Consider the following 17,617-nt stretch of genomic DNA (forward strand, 5'->3'; position numbering starts at 1 on the left):
AACCGTCCTGGGGAGATTTCTAGATCCATTAAGTGTCTGTTGTCTCCAGCTGGGCCATCGCTAATCAGCTCTGCTATAAAGCTTGGACTTTGGGCTGAGAAATTCCCCATGGAGGCTCTCAGGGGAGAGCCTCTGATGGGTTACATCTATAGATGAGGCTTGAAACCATTTCATTCTTTCAAACAGCCCTGAAAACTGCATCTCTGATGTGCTTTTCCAGGAATGAATCACACTGTTTCTGAGAGCAGTACTCGGGGGTGTCTGAAGGGTTTGCATTATGCAGACACAGCAAGAGCTCTTGGAAAGAATTGCATGAACGAGAGAAAAATAGCAGTGCCTGGTGTCTTCCTTTCCCTAAAGCTCAGGTACAGACAGCTTTTTTCCCCTGTAACTAGACTTGCTTTCAAGCTTGAAGTGTTCACTACTCTAACTCCATGTCGTTTGATCATTCATAGGGCACAGCACAAACCAGGTGAGGCATGGGGTTCAAGGTAAAGCCAACATCAGCAGTGAGATCTAGGTCTGACTTGTCCACTCCTGGAGGGGTCTGGAAAACAAATTTGCGGAGCAAGCCTGCGAAGAAGAGGAACAGCTCCATTTTGGCCAGTCCTTCTCCAACGCAAGCCCTTCGTCCTGAAAACAACCGGGAGAGAAGTAAATGATCAGCACTGTAACTGTTAGTGTTGATGTCTGAGATGGTCTAAACTGGACGTACAGTCTGTAAGAGCAGGCTGCTGAGGTAGGAAATTTTTCCTTCCTTCTCTCTGTATATTAGAGGTGCTACTGGCTTGGTCTCAAACCACACAGAAGCCTGTAGGTATGTGAAATTATTCAGTGACTGTGGGTAAATCAGTGTCTCGCAGATCTCCCAAAGAAGCGGTGGTTACCTACACCAATGGTGGACAGGAGAATGACCAGAAATCCCTTATCCTATGTTCTGTGTCCCTGACTTTCAGACTTTCCTGGAATCAGGGGGACCTGGGCCATTAGCCTAGCCCCAGGTGGTGCACACATGCCCCTCTCACCTATGGAGAATGGAATAAATGCCTCTCTCCTCATGAAGTTCCCATCAGCATCCAGGAAGTGGGAAGGGTTGAACTGATCTGGGGTTTTCCAGTGTAACTCATCATTCAGAGCGGAGGTCAGCAGCGGAATAATCTCTGTACCCTGAAAGGGATCAAAGAAACTCACGGTAGCTGTTTGGAGCAGATCACTTTCCTAGTCAAGCTGGGCTGCTTTCTTTTTTCTAATGTGAAGAGGCAAATAAGACTGAGCCATGGCAAACAGAACTGGAGGATGCTTCCCTGCCCCACTGTGGCTCTGCCTGTTATCAGTAGCTGCTGCTCTCTTTTTGGACCACAAAACATTCCTTCCTTACGGAACCAGATCTTTCAAGAAAGATGCTGAAGTAGAGGTTCCACATTTGGCATAAGAGATTCAAACCACTGTGATTTAATTGAAGTCTCTGGTTATTCTGGATTCAAACAGCTGTAACAAACCACAGTCCAGTGCCTGTTTAGAACAGCTATCCTGGATCCAAGAAAAAGGATCACATCATAGATTAAACCACACATCACTGTGTCTTTAGATTTTTATATTTTTCTTCTTGTCTGCTTTAACCAAAACTGTAGGGAGTCTTTGCAGCGTAAGCTGCTAGCCTCAAAGCTCACCTTAGGAATCACGTAGCCTTGGAAATTCACATCAGTAGGAGTTGATCGTGATACACCCATTGGGACAATATTGGCAAACCTTTGTATTTCATGTATCACTGCATCTGTATAAGGCATTTTTTTCCGGTCCTCCAACTTAGGCAGCTCTCCTGGTTCAATGACGTGGTTCATTTCTTCCTGAATCTTTCCTTGGAGGGAGGAAAGGATTAAGAAGCTGATAAGCCTCTTATCTTGCAACTGAAATGGCCTGCAGTTTGGCCAGGATGAAGAAAAGGGAAAACATTGAGGGGTATTTGGGAAGAGCAGAAGCGGGTAAGTCAGGGCATGGCGTGGTTCTTTCAGGTTTGTTGAGCCAAGGAAGCTTGAATGGAGTCACTACAGTAGATCCCATGCCTGATTCTGGTTACACACCTTTGTTACCCCATAGCCTTCAACAGAAACGAGATCAGAATCAGCTCCTGAGGAGACCTTTAGTGACGTAAGCCCATAGCCTGCAGGAGAATAGCGATGGGGGAGCTTTACTGTAACCGTAGACTGGCCCTTAGCCTCTCCTACTTGGCTGAGCTGGTTTATTGCAATCCAGCTGAATAAAATTCCTTTGTAAAAATCAGCGGTTGTTATCTCTCTCAGAGTACTCAGAATAATTACTCTAGACAACACTGAATGAGTTCCACTCCCTTCCACACCAAAGCCTTAAGCATGCAACAGTATATTGTATAAGAGGACTTCTCAGCCTTACTCTGAATTTCTGGGTACTTCATCATCAGAAGAAGACCCCAGTGCACAGTTGTAGAAGTAGTCTCAGTCCCAGCGGCAAAGAGGTCCAGGGTTGAAAACAACAGGTTTCCGTTGTTGAACATCGTGTGGGGTTTCTTTGACTCCTTCAAAACATACAGGTAATGGCCGTAAGTTCTACAGCAAGTTATACCAATATGTGACTGTGTTGCCACCATTTTTATCTGCATTTTAGCTTTTTGTGATTTTATATGCTCTGGGAAACTAAATGTTTAGTATTTTAGCATTAGGGCCCATGCTGTATGGAATTTGTCTGGTCCCAAGCATATGTGCAATCCCCAGGTCCAGATATTAGGCTAGCTGGAATTTAGTTACTGCAATGAAGTTTATCACGGTACCGTTCTTGCAGGAAAGTCTGGGATGATCTCCTCTTTACGTGTGCTGAGTGGTAACTTATTTCGCCCATGTGGGACATCTTGACAACTAGATCCCTTCAACCAGTAGTTTCAGTGGAGCTATGGAGCGAGTACAGCACAGCTCACTGTGAGTATGAGCTTTGATATATTCTGCTCACTGCAGTTCTTCTGTTTCCACTCACTCCCAGCCCCTGACAGATGGTCAGTCCTAATAAGTCAGAGCTAAAAGCACAGAAAGACTCTGAGACTTAAGTTTAAAGTACCTGTTGTTGCTTCATCAGAAAAGCATCAACAAAGCCTGTTAAGTTATTTTCATTAAACTCTTCTTTGTGTTCCTGGAAGAGCTTCTGGAGAAATGCATTCAGTTCACTGACATTTTGTAGCACAGTCTTGGAAGCTCCAGAGAGAAATCCAAGGGATGGGTAGAAATTATATAACTGTGGAGCAAGAGAAGTCTTACTGTTAATTGGCATTTTGAACACATACTGGTATCTCAAATCAGACTGCTGTTGCCTTGTCCCATGCCCTGACATTTCAGGCCGTAATTCCCCCACATTCACTTGTACAGTCCAAGCAGCTACGAATTGCTGCAGAAATAGAGTGTTCTCTCTGTTATACCTCTGCATGAGTCCTTGCCATGACTTTTGGGAGACTCATCAGCTTAATCTTCTTTCAGGGCTTCCAGCTGTGTGGGTGGTGGGACAGAAGGTCTCAGTTGTGAAAAATGGGAATGTGAGCATTGTACTTATTCCAGGAAAGCCCTCAGGTGTGTCACATCCTATGGCAGCAGAAGAGACCTGAACTGGCCACCTCCACAGACAGACAATATTGCTGTGTCAACGTGGTGCTTTCCAAGCCAATTAGCTTAGGCACAGCACCGAGCTAACCCAACTACACTGTTCCTAGGAGCTGGACTGAGCACAGCATTGCAGTACGTCATGTGGACATACGTGCTGGCAGGAGAAAGGAGGGGTCTCACCACCATCATCTCATGAGAGGTGTGCGCATCTTCAAGGACACCACTAGCTGCCCTGCCAGACAATTAAACAAACACCCGCTGTTAGCTGGTGCCTTGTCCTGGGAGACGGTCTGTACGCAGTGTGTAACTCTGACCTGTGCTTGGGCGGTGCTTTTTGGGCTTAGCTGGTCTGGAGTTACAGCCAGCCGCACACCTCAGTGCGGCTCAGGAAGACAACGCCACTGGCATTCAAAGTAGAAGCTTTGTGGCAGGAAGAAACGGGCTTATATCAGCTGTTAGTTTGCTAAGACTGAGTTTCAGTAGCCAAAACAAAAGAAAAAGAAGTTGGTCAAACCTGGTTCTAGGAGAGGCAGAACTAAGACAGTTACTGAAGGTGTAATACAGGGAGGCAGATTTGAGATGGCATTTCAGGGCCCATATCTGATATGAGAGACGTACTGTGCTTCTGCTCTTCAAAGAGGGTAAAACGGTTCCTTTTGTAAAGACTTTGATTTTTTTCTTTTACTAATAAGCCTCACAGATTAAGCCCAGGGGCCTGGGAATCTGTGTGTTGCGGATACAGAACCGCAGATGTGTTCCGTACAGGCTGTCTGGCTGATAATGTTCATGTTCTCACCTCGAGAAGCAAGATGTGGGAGGCCTGGAGGACAAACATGGGGAACCAGATATTCTCAAAAAAGCTAAAAGCCAAAATGTAAAATCAAGCTCTTACCAGCACCATAGGGGAACCCAACAGCTTAGTATTTTCATTTAACAGCTTCAGCAAAGTTAGAAATACGGGATCATCATATTCAAACCTCTGTCCAAACAATATAGAGCAGATGACATTGGATACAGCATTGTTGAGTATCATCTTCGTATCAAATGGTTTCCCTGTATTTCAAGCAATGAAAACAAATGACAATGCGAGCATGCCCGTTTCAGTCTGGTTTCCTATGGAAATGTAGTCCTGAGCTCCCAAAGAAAAAACTCATTCACCACCCAGAATTCATAGCAGGGAACTCGGTTTCAATGCTTTAAGGTCTCAGTTTAATAACCTACTTCAGCATATGCTGAACTTTAACCATGAGATATTATTTGCTCAGAGTTAAACTTTCATTAATCTTTATTGTTCTGCTAGACATGTTTTCTGTCTCTGGATGAAAGTCTTGGCACTCACCATGATAGGATTCAAAATATTTGATAAGGGAGTTTACTTCCTCCAGGATTCGGATCTCAATAGTTCTCTTTCCCATTCCGAAATCTCGCAGTGTAGACAAGGTGAATCTTCTCATAGTTTTCCATAGCTCTCCATGGCTGAATGCTATGCCTAAAATAAAGACGTAACATCCCTACGTTACCTGTGGTTAATAAACATTTGTAAGGCTGCCTTACGCACTGGTACCAAAGCTGCTTGATACACTTTTATATAAACAAAAAGCAATCTGTAGTGGATGATACTCTCCTGCTGTAAGAATATAATGAACATAGACAGACTCCAAAAACTAACCAACCAAAAGGTCACTTACCATTTCCCTGTGTCATTTTCCTAAATATGGGTATTTCTGCCCTCTCTCCAAATTCTTCAGCATGATTTAAAAGGGCATCCTTGATGGTTTCGTATCCAGCCAGTACCACAGCTTTCCTGGGTCCAAAATGCACAGTGAAGACGTTGCCGTATATCTTGGAGAGCTGTCAAGGTGAATAAATATGTTCATTCAAAACCAGATCTGGACCCAAACGCTAGCACTAGCCACCCTGGGTGGTTTCTAGCCCGAAAGGAGCCTCCCAGCCCTGCCTGAAGTCTCCAGGTGCTGCTGTAATGCAACTAATGAGCAACAGCTATCAATTGCCAGCATCTCTGCTTGCACCCCGTTTGCACAACAAGGTGTCTGCTATCACTGCTCCTATCGGAGGAGAAGTCAATAAAATGCCATTGCATTCCTGTGGAGTTCTGCAGTAACAGGCCAGCGTAGCGATCCCACCATTCGGAGGCTGGTTAGAAAATGCTGTAGCAGGCAGGCCTGTTTATTTTAATGCTGTTGACCTGAGGCAAGCAGGCGTGCACACATCTTTGAGGCTGAAGCCACAAACACTACGAAAACAAAGCTCAACAATAACTCTTTCTTTCAGGACAGCACTTGTCTCTAATTATGGCAAGGTGGGTAGTGTTGCAGTCATCGCAAAATTATTTGCTGGCCACCAGAAACTTGAATCCAACTAGGAAGCATATTCTTGTAGATAATGTCACAGGAGCTCTAGGCTTTTGTACCAAATTAAATATGAATCATCTGTTACACAGAAGGGTGGCTTTGACAATGTAATCATTCACTCGGTATTTTAGACTTCGTTTAAACACACTGCAAGCCATCCGCTCCAAATGTCGTCTTGTTTCTGATGTGCCTGGGTTACCATTTGCTATGCATTAGATACATACTGAAAATTGAATTTCAGATTAGAAGCAAATCCTGTTATTACACCAGACAAATTGAATTTGTTTTCATGAAACGGTGGTTTGACGGCTTGGGAGATAACATTAACACTGGTTCTTTCCTCCCCGGCAGCTCACGGAGTGTGGCAGAGCCAGGGGCAGGGAACCACAGCCGCCTCCCAGCCTTCCTTTGGTCATTTCTTTGCATTAGCACTTCTTGGCATCAACCCTGTTTTTTCTCAGCAACACAAGTAATGGATGTGGCAGGCCTGAAAGCCTAAAGAAAGCTGCTTGGTAGATTAGAAGAAATGCGTCTGGTGCCTTCGCCAGAAATAGTTGCTCTTCCATGCCGGCACCCTCAAACATACCAGTGATCAGATGGGAGCTCAGGACCAGAAGCCCATCAAAATCGTGCTCTGCACAATCCTCTGCACCGTAAATCAGGACAGGTGAACACTGTGTGACTGCCATAGCAATTCTGTACTTTTGCAGCCCAGGATGCCCTTCTTCTACGACTAATTGGAGAATTTTGGCGTCTGCCCTGCCTCTCAGGTGGGCTGAAGGAGTTCACTGGGGACTGGGTTTCCCCTGTCATAGCGTCCAGTAAGCACACACATAGGCTATGTGACAGGTCACTCAGGGCACCTCAACCGTCTCTACAGCAACCAGAAGAAATCTGAATTCACATTGAATTGTCCCCACCTCCCTACAGGAGCACAGCAGACACTTTCTGAAACAAAGATTGCACCCAGCTTTAAAATAATTAAGTCTTTTTTTTTCTCTTTTAGAAATAAAAGTATCCATGGAGCTGCATACGAAAAAGCAATTTGTTTACCTAGACATATAAAAGCCATGCATCAAGTTTTAAATAACCCTGGCCAGTGTGTGTGCAGGGGAAGGGTTGGGGAGGCAGAGTTGAGCTTTGCATTGCAGGGATATAATTAGCTTTGGAAATAAATGTGCATATGACCCCATTTTCTCTGCTCTGGGGATGATACCCACCCTTCCTTCCTTCCTTCCTTCCTACCTCCCTGCCTTCAATGGGAGAGCTCTGTCTGCAGTGAGACATCTCTTGATGGCAAATGGTCCTGATCTGTCAGCAGACTGGCCCAGCTCAAGTCTTCTCCCTGCAGCCTCTGAGGGGCTCAAAATACCAAAAATATGGAGCTAATTGCAAGGCGTGGGGGTGTACGCTTGTGTTTGTATCGAGGAAGGAATGTGTGTATTATGTTTATATATATAAATACATGTACGTGTGTGTATACCTCTGAAGGTAAAGTCATTCTGCCAGCCTGCCTGTACACCAAATCCCTCATCTCTGCCCTCTACACAATGCAAACACAATCGCATCTCTATGTCCCTAGTTGCATTTCTCGCTTCAGGCATTGCACATTTTCCTCCTGTCTGCTCGCTCAGACCTTACCTCTGTCAGCGACTGGAACGGCTTTTTCAGGTCCACCACATTCAAGTTTCCGATCAGAGGAAGAGGTCGTGGCCCAGGAGGCAAACTGCAAACCGGCTTCTTCAAGCTGGTAAGAAAGTAAAGGAGAGCGACCAGCCCTGCTGCCAAATAGAGCAGCGAGCTAGAGCCCATGTATTGCAGCAAACTCTGTATGGCCATGTCTAGATCGAAGTGTGGGTATGAGCATCTTGGGGTCCCTTTATAGCCCTTCTGTCATTGCCTGAACACACCTTCTGGAGAAGTGGCTTTACACAGAGAAAAGGACTCTGAGGTCTTGTTTACTTCCATTCAGACCAGATGTACCTTTTTCGCCTGCCAAATAAAGCACCCTATTTTATTCTGAAACATGGATTATCTTAATCTGGAGCTCCTATTTCATCTACAACACTAGGGCAAGGTGTTTGTTTTCCAGTGAAAAATCTGTGTTATGGGCACGTTGTGGTCTACGTGATTTCAGGGGCAGAATTAAGGGACAGGACCCGTGCTGGATTGCTGTCACGGTGCCAGGTCACAGGACTCAGCTGGACCATGGGTGATGCAATGGAGGAAGCAGGACGCAGGAGGGAAAGCCCACAATAATGCATGGCCTAAGGTGCAGCTGGCAAGGAAGTCGTCGGGGAAGACAAGGCTGACCAAGGAGGAGATGGAACGCTGGTGGCATGAAGATGTGCTAATTCAGGACTGCAGACGGGAGTAGGTCCCCTTACAGGTGACGGCTCTGATTCTCTTTGCTTTCCTGCCACCCCAGTAAAATCACCTCCTTGAGCAACATTTGAGCAACAGTGCTTTCATTGCTGACACTGTTACTGATCTTTGTCCCTAAAATCCTCTACCGGCAATCCCAAAAGGCCCCTGAAACCACTTCTGTCACTATTTTGCAGTTTACTGTCCAGAGGACTGCGTGCCTGGACGTCCGTCTCTGTCTCTGAGTCTGGTGATGACTCCTTCCCGGCTGTCCTGCCTGTTTATGAGCAGATGCATGCAACCCTCTAGGAGAAACCGTCCCCTCCAGACAATGCTTCTGCCTAGATCGGGAAAGAGACCCTGGGTCTGTGTAACCAGGAGGAGGCAGGATCAGGCTCTGCAGCTGGCCGGGCAGAGGTCGGAGGACGGAGGCTGCCTGGGCAGCTCTTGCAGCGGGGGTGCCAGCCAGGAGGAGCACGCGGCAGCAGCTTTGGCACTGCCGGTGCAGTGAGTCATGCACCGTGCCAGGGCAGGGTCCTGCAAGAGCCTGCGTGCCTGGGCGACGGCTCCCCAAGAGCCACCTGCACCCTTTGCATCCTTGGGGGATGACAACAAAGCAGAAGTGACCATGAGCAGGAGGCCATAGTTTTAAATGGTGGCTCTGGGGGAAGGAGCCAATTTGATGCTCTGTCACATATTCTCAAGTGGGGATATTTTGCTCCCCAGTTGCAGATTCTGTCAGATTACTGGGCTGTGCTGCCGCTCAACCCTTTAGAAACCTTTAGTTTTAATAATACTTTTGCTAGAATCCTCCAAGGCTCCTGGGTGCAGGCTCCACTGATGGAAAAATGATGATTATTTATTAATAATAATAAAAGTACATTAGCTGAAGGCAAAGGGAATCAATAAACTCTAACTAGATTGACATGAAAAAGGTGCCTGCACATCTGCCTGTTCTCCAAGGCTGTGGAGTTTTTCACAAGGGGGAATTGCCCTGTGCAGAAGAGGACTAGGCAGGGTGGGCAAAGAAAGGAGGGCAATGGATGGTCATGTCCATCTCAAGATTTGCTGCACAATTATGAAGGTCTTGGTCTGCGCCCTCTTCTCTCAGACACTTCCAAGAATATCCTGTTCTGCCAGACTCTTCTCTGAGCGAGTGGTGTGACCACTGGGACTCTTGAGACTTTACAAGATACAGTAAGAGTGAGGAAAAAATCCTACGTGGGCACAGTTGGGTACCGATGATGGGAATTTACGGTTTCTGTTTACATACAGCCACCACTGCTCTGTTGGAGTAGAGCTGGCTACTGCCATAGACAGCAAAAGCGCCTTCTCAAGGGCTTTCAGACTGTTTAAAGCTTCAGGTTGTACCTGGTGATAATATAGGGTGAAATCCTTTCTCAAGCAGCGAGCCCATGGACTTGCAACCTGCCGGACTGATGCATGCACTGTGGGAAATGACGGATGAGTTCTCCAGTGGGAGGGAATCGTTGCAGTTTTAAAATACAACTAGCGTGATGTCCTCACCTCCATTTCTTCCTCACATACCTTGGCTTCCAGTATGCAACCCTGAACACAGCCTACAACTGAGTTGTTGGCTTGCAGGTGAGGCATCCCAGACAGGACAGGGGAGAAAATGTTGCTCCCTGCTCACGTGTCTTTGTTTTTCTACCAGCCCAAGCCAGAACCGATACCATCTTCAGGTAAGCAGACTTTGGGGGCATAGCTCAGGGAAATAATCAGTTCCTCCTAGAAAATGAGCCTGTACATTATACAGCCACAGAGTCATCTAACTTCTGTGTGCTCATCTGGAGAAGGACATATAATCTGCTAATGGGACATAGGTTAATAATGCTACAGTAACAATAGGATAATGCAGAGAGAGAGCTATTATAAGGCCATAATTCAGTCAATGAGTTCTGGTAACATAATAAACCATGAGAGTGAACACCAAGTGCTTGTGTGCCTTCCAAGGCTCTGCAACTGATTTACAACCTCAAGAGATAGCTATCAGCCCGGGCATTGGTATCAGGGATATATAAAGCATGAGCACACCCTATTAAACATTAACATTTTTAAAGACTCAGATGTGTTAAAACTGAGGCTGCTCCTTGCTAATGGATTTTGCTCACCTTGACAAATGCCAGTGCAAAAAGAAATCAAAAGCTTTCCGGCTGACTTCTTTCCATTTTTCATCATTATTGCATTGTTTTATTGGACTACACCCACTTCTTCCCATCCTGCAAATCGGTATTTCTATAGGATCACTACAGGGTAGTGATCAGTATCTCAAGTGTTCGCTATGCTAATTTTGATACAAATAACTTGTACTGAATTTCTTTTCATTTATCTTTCAAGTCAGTGTGTGTTGCACATCTACTTTGGGAAGAAAGAGTCCTGAAAAATACTTTTAAAAATCATTATTTTACTGCAAATTTTCAATGAAAGATTCTTGGGTTTTTTTCCATACTCGGAGCTGAAGGATTGTATATGATGGGTCTGGTCACTGGGAGAAGAAAATTAAAAAAAAACTGTGCGTGAGATTAGTGCATTGTCTCTGTGCAGAGCCTAAGGTGACTATTTCCCACTCGTGTTAAGCATTTACCCCTTTTAGCAACAAAGGAATTACCCCTTTTAGCCTTGTTCTTGGACCAAATAGATGTCATTTCTTCATGAGTCTCACTCAGTGACAAAATACATGCGAGATCCTGGGATTTGGTGCTGGTACTGTACTTTATAATATGTATATCTATAAAAATATTTGCAGAAAACCCCATTGCAACTATAGCCAGAAGCATGATCTTCTAGACCCAAACTTACACCAACAAGCCAAGGCAGCCTGACCTGGGAAGGTATTACTGAGGTCAGGTTATGGAGAATTCATTTTCAAAATACGACTGAACAGATCAAATGCCTCAACACAGCTCCAAGGATCTTTTTGTTCTGGATCTCTAGCTTCAGGCTACGTCAACACAGTATTGCAGAAATTATATTAATCCAAGGGCAATTTGAGGCATATCACAAAGGATGATTAATTGGTAGGTATCTACAGAGCCAGGGTTCCAGCATCTTTTGGACCCCCCATCTTGATGCAGATAGAGATGTGGATTTAGATATACCAGAACTGCAACTAGCAATGTAAGAAAAAAGTTTGCTTTGGCTTTCAGCGCAGTGTTGCTATTTCTACCACGTTCCCCTCTCACCTGATGAGGTTTTGGCTCAGTCATAGCAGAAAATGATCTATCATTCTGTACACCTTTGTAGAGCACATAACGTATTAAGGCCCTGACCTTACTGGCATGAAACTATGATTTCCCTGTAAGTGCAAAACAATAATATTTCATTAATCATCCACAACAGAAATCCCCATTCCCCAGACTATTCTGGCAATATTCTGCATTTTTGCTTGTCTAGGAACCTGAATTAAAAGGGAGAAAAATGGTTTACAACAGCCTGTGGCAGTGATGTAGCAAGAAACCTTATGTAAGAGCTGGCGGCGTGCTCGCCATGCGAGGGTGAGGCGTAGGAATGAGTGATCCTGGAAGGATGTTTCTCTGAGGTGTGTTCTGTGCCTGGGCTGGGAACAGCAGTCTCAAGGGCACAAATTCCAGCGTCTGAATGTGCTTGGTCTTGTTCAACTGATTAATTCCTTACAGTTATCCCAAGTCAAGCTACAAAACCCCCTCGTACTTCACTCAAAGCCTTTCATGGCTTGTCGATAAATTATTTTCAAATTAACTACCTGATAATTTGAATCTGGAGGATCTTAAAAGATGCGGTATGGTGACAGAGAGAAAATGATGAAAGTCTCGGACTTTACCCTGCCCATAACGAGGAATAAAGGTTCTGCTCTGATGTAGTACTTCAATTTGGTGCTTCCAAAAGTAACGCTAAGTGTGTAAAAAACCCTTCTGAAGGTACATTTGTACAACTGTCAGATAAGCACCAATAGTGGAGTAAGTTTTCAGTGTGATCTGACAACATTGTAAAAGAGCAAACATTTTTCAAATGTTCCTTTAGTCCACAATTAATGACTCTTCAGCCCATAATTAATGACTAACAGCTCTGACTCAAGCAAAGGAATTTTTTTTAATCTATCAACCTGTGTAACTTGAAAGGGAAAGGTCCAAGATTTTCCCTAGTTTGGGGAAGCCTTCTAATTTGAGCCTTCTAATTTTCGGAAAGGGCTCAGGACTCCAGACTAGAGATACTGTAAAACACTGGATGCTTTACAAATTATCTGATCCTCTTGTAGAATGGGCATCTTTTTACTGAAACAGCAATTTCAGATTTCCCCAGTGCCATGAAAGTCTCTCACTTTGAAAGATAATAGGTGAAAAGCATTTAATTCTCTGTTAGCAGCACTGCTCTTTGTGGCACTGTTTTTATTGAATTCTTTTGGAACTGGACGGCTTAATACGCAAATGAGATTTTTTTTCTTCGCACTGATTATCTAATGGAGGTTTCATTTGATCTCCTTGGGAAAAATACATACTAAACTGCTAAAGCACATGTATTAGATTCTAAGACAAACTGTACCTTTAAAGGAAACTCTAGAAGATACAACCGGCATTTGTAATAAAAACATTAAGTAAGCACAACCAAACACCTGCTACTATACCTGACCTGAATTTGGGTAACCACAAAATTTAAGACTCCAAAGAAAGACACTGAGTTAATTAATAGGTAATGAAAACATTTGGATATAATATAATACAGCAAGTTCATATAGCCTTTGCACAGGATTGTCGCTGTCTGTTTGGGAATAATTCCACTGTGGGATCCCTGCATATATTTTTCCTTTGATTTCTTCCTTCATCACATGGGGAATCAGCAAGTCAACCACTGTGCCAGAAACTAAGGAACGTAATTTGGGCAGTTTGCTAAAATCAAGTGCCTTGACGCTTCAGTTAAACTTCTCCTGATGAACCAAAGCTGCTTCTCTGCTGCTCAGTCCTCTGAGATCTGGGAGATAGTTTGCTGCATGTATTTATGAAAGAGGAGTATCTCCCTTTTACTGTTAAATGTTATAACGAAGTCAAGTGGAAAAGTGTTATTTACCCTATAATAAAAAACATCTATTGTTCATAGCCCTGAAAGCATAACAATAAATAAAACCTTATATTTCAGGCTGTGTAAACCAGTTGCTTATGTAATAGAACATGGTGTAATTTTCCATTTACAATTTCAATACTGTAATAAGAAAGCAATCAAAGCATAAAAAAACGCACTTTAAATGGGGCTGCAGGTAATATTTCCATAATGGCTGTCCTTAACAATTGCAGCTCGCTCTTTTTTTTTTTCCCCATCCTCGAATTCCTTCTACTTATCTCAGTCATTTAATTAAAAGAAAATCAACTTAAAACAGATGAAAGACCATCTTAAACCAATTGCAGCTATAGGCAAAGAAGAAAAAAGACCCTAACAGCGTAATCCACGGTTAACACTCGAGTGGGTTAAATTAACGCCATTTCTCATCCTCCTTTCAGGATGAGGTCTGAGGCTCTGCAGAGCGTGCTGTAAACCTGTGGGCAAAAGGGGTGTGTGCCTTGGTTCTCTGTCCTGAGGATCAGGAAGTTCACCATTTCCCAAGCGTCTGCCGATGACCGCTTGGTTTTACCAGACCGCTTGGTTTTACCGGCCTCATCGGCATCCGCGCTGCACGGTGGGAGGCCGCCTGCTCGCCCGTCGCTTGTAGGAGGCATAAAATAACTCAGCGCTGTCCATCAGCGTGAAAGCGTGAGGATTAGCGAGGGATGAGCAATCACGTCGCTGCCGTGATGATGGCAGCGGCTGATGGCGGAGTTCACGTCACTGCAGCGGGACAGGGATGGCTCTTCCGAAATCCTGCGGGATTTCTAAGAAAAGTGCCTCCCGGGGGTGCCTCAGCTCTGCCTGCTGATCCCCAGGGCTCTCGGATCGCACCACCAGCCAGAGCCGGGCCCTGAAAAATGTGGTTTTGAGACCCCAGTGCTCAGCAGTGACGGGTGAGGAACTTGTTCTTCACGGTGGACGGCAAGGAGGAGCCTGGCCTCGGCCCGGGCCCTGACCGCAGGCCCCTGCATAGAAACGGGAGAGAAACGGGAGAGACTCGGATGAGGCTGGATCCGGTACAAACTGATTTGCTGGCACCAGGCTCTGAGTTTTGCTCTTTTCCCCTTCATTTCCACACGAAGAAACGCAAGAGGACGAACCACTTTCCCCTGCCCCTCAGCAGGCAGGCTGCCCGTGACCTTGGCTCCCACCCTTCCCATTCCGAGAGCTGGGAGGCGAAGGAGGAAACGACAAGGTTGTTACGGGAAGAAGTCGGTTTATTTCGCAGAGGTTGATGGAGCCCTGCGTGCACAGCGGAAGCGCACGGGAACGCCACCGCCCCGACCCTTCCGCTCCGGCGGGACCGGCCCCGCCGCCCCCCGGAGGCCGCCGGCCCGGGCCAACATGGCGGGCGGCGGCGGCGTCTCCATGGTGACCCGCGCCGGTGGCCGAGGCCTGCGGCAGTGACGCCGCTCTTGCCCGCCGCCGCGCGGCACGGGTCACGCAGCGGCCCCACCGCGTCGCCGTGGCGACGCCCCCCGCCCCCGGCGAACGCTCCCGCAGGAGCGAGGCGCTGCGGTTGCCGTAGCAATGGCAATGCCGTTTCCGTAGCGACGTGGCCCCGCCCCCCGCGGAGCGGCAGCGGTCAGGTGCCCCGCTCGATGCGCTCGGCGCTCGCAGGAGCTGGCGACGCTCGGTGTGCGGCTCCCCCCGGCGGCCGGTGTGTGACCGGAGGGACCCCGGCCCGGCCCCCCCCACCCCCCCCGCCGGCGACATGTCCACCGCCATGAACTTCGGCAGCAAAAGCTTCAAGCCGCGGCCGCCGGACAAGGGCGCCTTCCCGCTGGATCACTTCGGTGCGGTAACGCGGGCCTGGCCTCCCCGCGGCCTAGCGCCGGGCCTCCCCTCGGCTCTCCGCGGGCCGGGTGAGGGGGACGCGGGCCCGGGGCCGCCGGCCGAGCCCGGCGGTAGCGCGGCCCTCGCTGTCTCTTTCAGGGGAGTGCAGCGCCTTCAAGGAGCGGTTCATGGAGTGCCTCCGCGACAGCGGCTACGAGAGCGGTGCCTGCCGGCAGCGCGCCATGGCCTACCTGGAGTGCCGCATGGAGAGGCAAGCGGTACCCCGGCCTGCCGGGGCAGCCTGGGCGCGGCCCGGCCCGGCCCAGCGGGGGGGGGCGGGGGGGGGGGGGCTGAGGGGCAGCCGGGTGGCCCCCGGGGCGGGGAAGCAGCGGGGTTCCCTCTGCGGGGAGGGGAAGGGAACCCGCAGGGGAGGCGTTCAGGCGGGAAGCTTGTGTCCCTGTAAGAAACGGGAGTCCTTTGCAGCTTCAGCAGTTCGCTTGGCTTACGTTTTTGATGATAGATATCCAGCCCGAAGGGTGGGATAGCTGCGAGACTTGGCCAGCTTCCACTCTACACAACTGTCTTCCACAGCGTGAAGATTTTAGATTTTCTGGCTATGGTTACAAGTTAATCTTTTAACTTGTTCCTAAGTTCAAGTGAAAAAAGTGGTGGTGGTTGGTTTTCCAGGGATGTTTCCAGTCTTGCATTGCTTTGCGATGCTTCCTGTTCCCTGGCGAGTCAGGGAGCTCACTGGGGAATGCACGAAGAGCGTTAAGTGCGCTTCAGTACAAGGACGCTTGCATACACTGCATGGGCTGGTGGTGAGGAAGGCTGCAGATCTAAAACAGTTTGAAAATCACTGCAGCAAAGTATAATGCCAGCATGAATGTTGCTGTAAACCGTGTTCACTTAAAAATCTGTTAAGTGGGACAGGTGGAATTTTAGGAAGCTCTTACGCAGTCTGCTAATTACAGATAACCAAGAGTTGGGTCAGTTTCTGAGGAAACTTATTCAATATCTAATATCAGGAAACAACACATTTAATTGGCAAACCGCTGTTAAGAAAAAAAAGTATCCCTGAATGTTGCTTTCCCAAAACTGAAGTTTCTGAGGCTTTGCCAAGTGGCAGTTGCTCCGTATGGATGTCTTGGATTTCTTTAGAGTAAATAATATTAAATGAAATAGAAAATGCTGCTGTTCTGCATAGACTGTGTCCTGCATAATGTTTTTGTTGTTTTATTGTTTTTAACTTAGGCAACTTATGGCTAACGAACCACTGGAAAAATTGGGATTTAAAGATCTGATAGATGAGAAATCAGAAGCAAAACCTGAAAAGTTGTGATGAAGAAAGACAACTTCACTCCTCATGTATGGAAGGCATAACTCTTATGTAGTACATATTGTACGTTCTGTTCATATTGCAATAGGAAGTGTTTCCTGAAGGAACCCTTTTTTCAAAGTTTAATTCTCCTAAAATAAGATTTTTTTTTAAATGATGAAAAGTACTGCCTTTGTCTACTTTTCTCAAGTATTTCTTAACTTTTTTTCTTTTAATTTCTCTAGCCTGCTCTTAAAGATCCATAAGAACATTTTGCCTGGGACAAAACAATTATTGCCTGATGTGTTCTCCATGTCTCTGTAAGAACAGTGAAGTCTTATTTTAAAAAGACAAAAAAAACCCCTTTATTGTGTAGATCTTGAACTATAGATTAATCTTATGTGGGCATTACTAATATGCTTACAGCAATTACTTGTTAGGTGCAAATAAAGCTATTGTGGTACTTGCAAATTGCTTTTTATTAAGTACTGGTATTAATCCCCATCTTTGGGTGATCTCCTTCTCACCCTGCTGTAGAAAATGCTTGGGTACTGGGGTGGGGGTTTTTTCAGTCTTTTAACCTTCATCGTTGTTGGGAGAGTATTTCCAGTCCCAGACACCAGTCAGGTGGTGATTCTGCTTTTATTTACCATGCCAGCAGTGTTCACCTAACTTTATTTCATCGTTTAACTGGGAATCTTTCACTGCGAATGTATTCATTTCTCCAAGTAGAGCTGCCATACTTTATGGTGAAATCAGTGTGGAGACAGGAATGGTATTTATTTGTGTTCTAAGTAACTATGAACTCCACATATAAATGTGACTGGACAATTTTATTCTTTTAAAAACAAATGTTTATTGTTAAAAAACAGTGTAGATCAAAAGTTAGCTGTCTAAGAAATACAATATTTCATTCCAAAACACATAGGTGCAGCCCATACATTGAGAAGGTAATGCAGCAGGCCATACAGTAGATGTGCAATCGGGTCTGAGTATGTCTTTAAGGTCCCTGAGAGGTGTTTGTGTAACTTACCATGAATTATCAGAGCCAGTGGTATTTCTCTCACATATAC

The 17,617-nt window shown here is 46.1% G+C and overlaps 2 protein-coding genes across 2 annotated transcripts; one reads left to right on the forward strand and one right to left on the reverse strand.

Annotated features, from left to right (window-relative positions):
• Window positions 1-445: 445 nt before the first annotated feature.
• Window positions 446-7,834, reverse strand: LOC142415839 (cytochrome P450 2K4-like). Its single transcript, XM_075514659.1, has 9 exons — window positions 7,634-7,834; window positions 5,309-5,471; window positions 4,960-5,109; window positions 4,513-4,673; window positions 3,085-3,258; window positions 2,410-2,551; window positions 1,671-1,858; window positions 1,026-1,167; window positions 446-633 (listed from the first exon to the last, which is right to left on the reverse strand). Exons 1-9 carry the CDS (start codon window positions 7,829-7,831, stop codon window positions 446-448), a joined length of 1,506 nt encoding a protein of 501 aa, XP_075370774.1. The 5' UTR covers window positions 7,832-7,834.
• A 7,204-nt stretch (window positions 7,835-15,038) lies between these two features.
• Window positions 15,039-17,280, forward strand: COX19 (cytochrome c oxidase assembly factor COX19). The gene is made up of 4 exons (XM_075515149.1): window positions 15,039-15,246; window positions 15,386-15,497; window positions 16,481-16,594; window positions 16,790-17,280. The coding sequence occupies exons 1-3, from the start codon at window positions 15,165-15,167 to the stop codon at window positions 16,566-16,568; spliced, it is 282 nt and encodes a 93-aa protein (XP_075371264.1). The 5' UTR covers window positions 15,039-15,164; the 3' UTR covers window positions 16,569-16,594; window positions 16,790-17,280.
• Window positions 17,281-17,617: the final 337 nt, after the last annotated feature.

The sequence above is a fragment of the Mycteria americana genome, chromosome 12 (assembly GCF_035582795.1).
Source record: "Mycteria americana isolate JAX WOST 10 ecotype Jacksonville Zoo and Gardens chromosome 12, USCA_MyAme_1.0, whole genome shotgun sequence".
Lineage (NCBI taxonomy): Eukaryota > Metazoa > Chordata > Aves > Ciconiiformes > Ciconiidae > Mycteria > Mycteria americana.

Bases quoted from the DNA above. Each gene is read 5' to 3' on its own strand.
- LOC142415839 (XM_075514659.1), bottom strand. From the start codon at position 7,831: ATGGCCATACAGAGTTTGCTGCAATACATGGGCTCTAGCTCGCTGCTC. The intron at 2,552-3,084 runs GTACTTTAAACT...TATGTTTTGAAG, and splicing joins TTCTGATGAAGCAACAACAG to GAGTCAAAGAAACCCCACAC. The intron at 634-1,025 runs GTGAGAGGGGCA...GGTTGTTTTCAG, and splicing joins ATTTATTCCATTCTCCATAG to GACGAAGGGCTTGCGTTGGA.
- COX19 (XM_075515149.1), top strand. From the start codon at position 15,165: ATGTCCACCGCCATGAACTTCGGCAGCAAAAGCTTCAAGCCGCGGCCG. The intron at 15,247-15,385 runs GTGCGGTAACGC...TGTCTCTTTCAG, and splicing joins CTTCCCGCTGGATCACTTCG to GGGAGTGCAGCGCCTTCAAG. The intron at 15,498-16,480 runs GCAAGCGGTACC...TTTTTAACTTAG, and splicing joins CTGGAGTGCCGCATGGAGAG to GCAACTTATGGCTAACGAAC.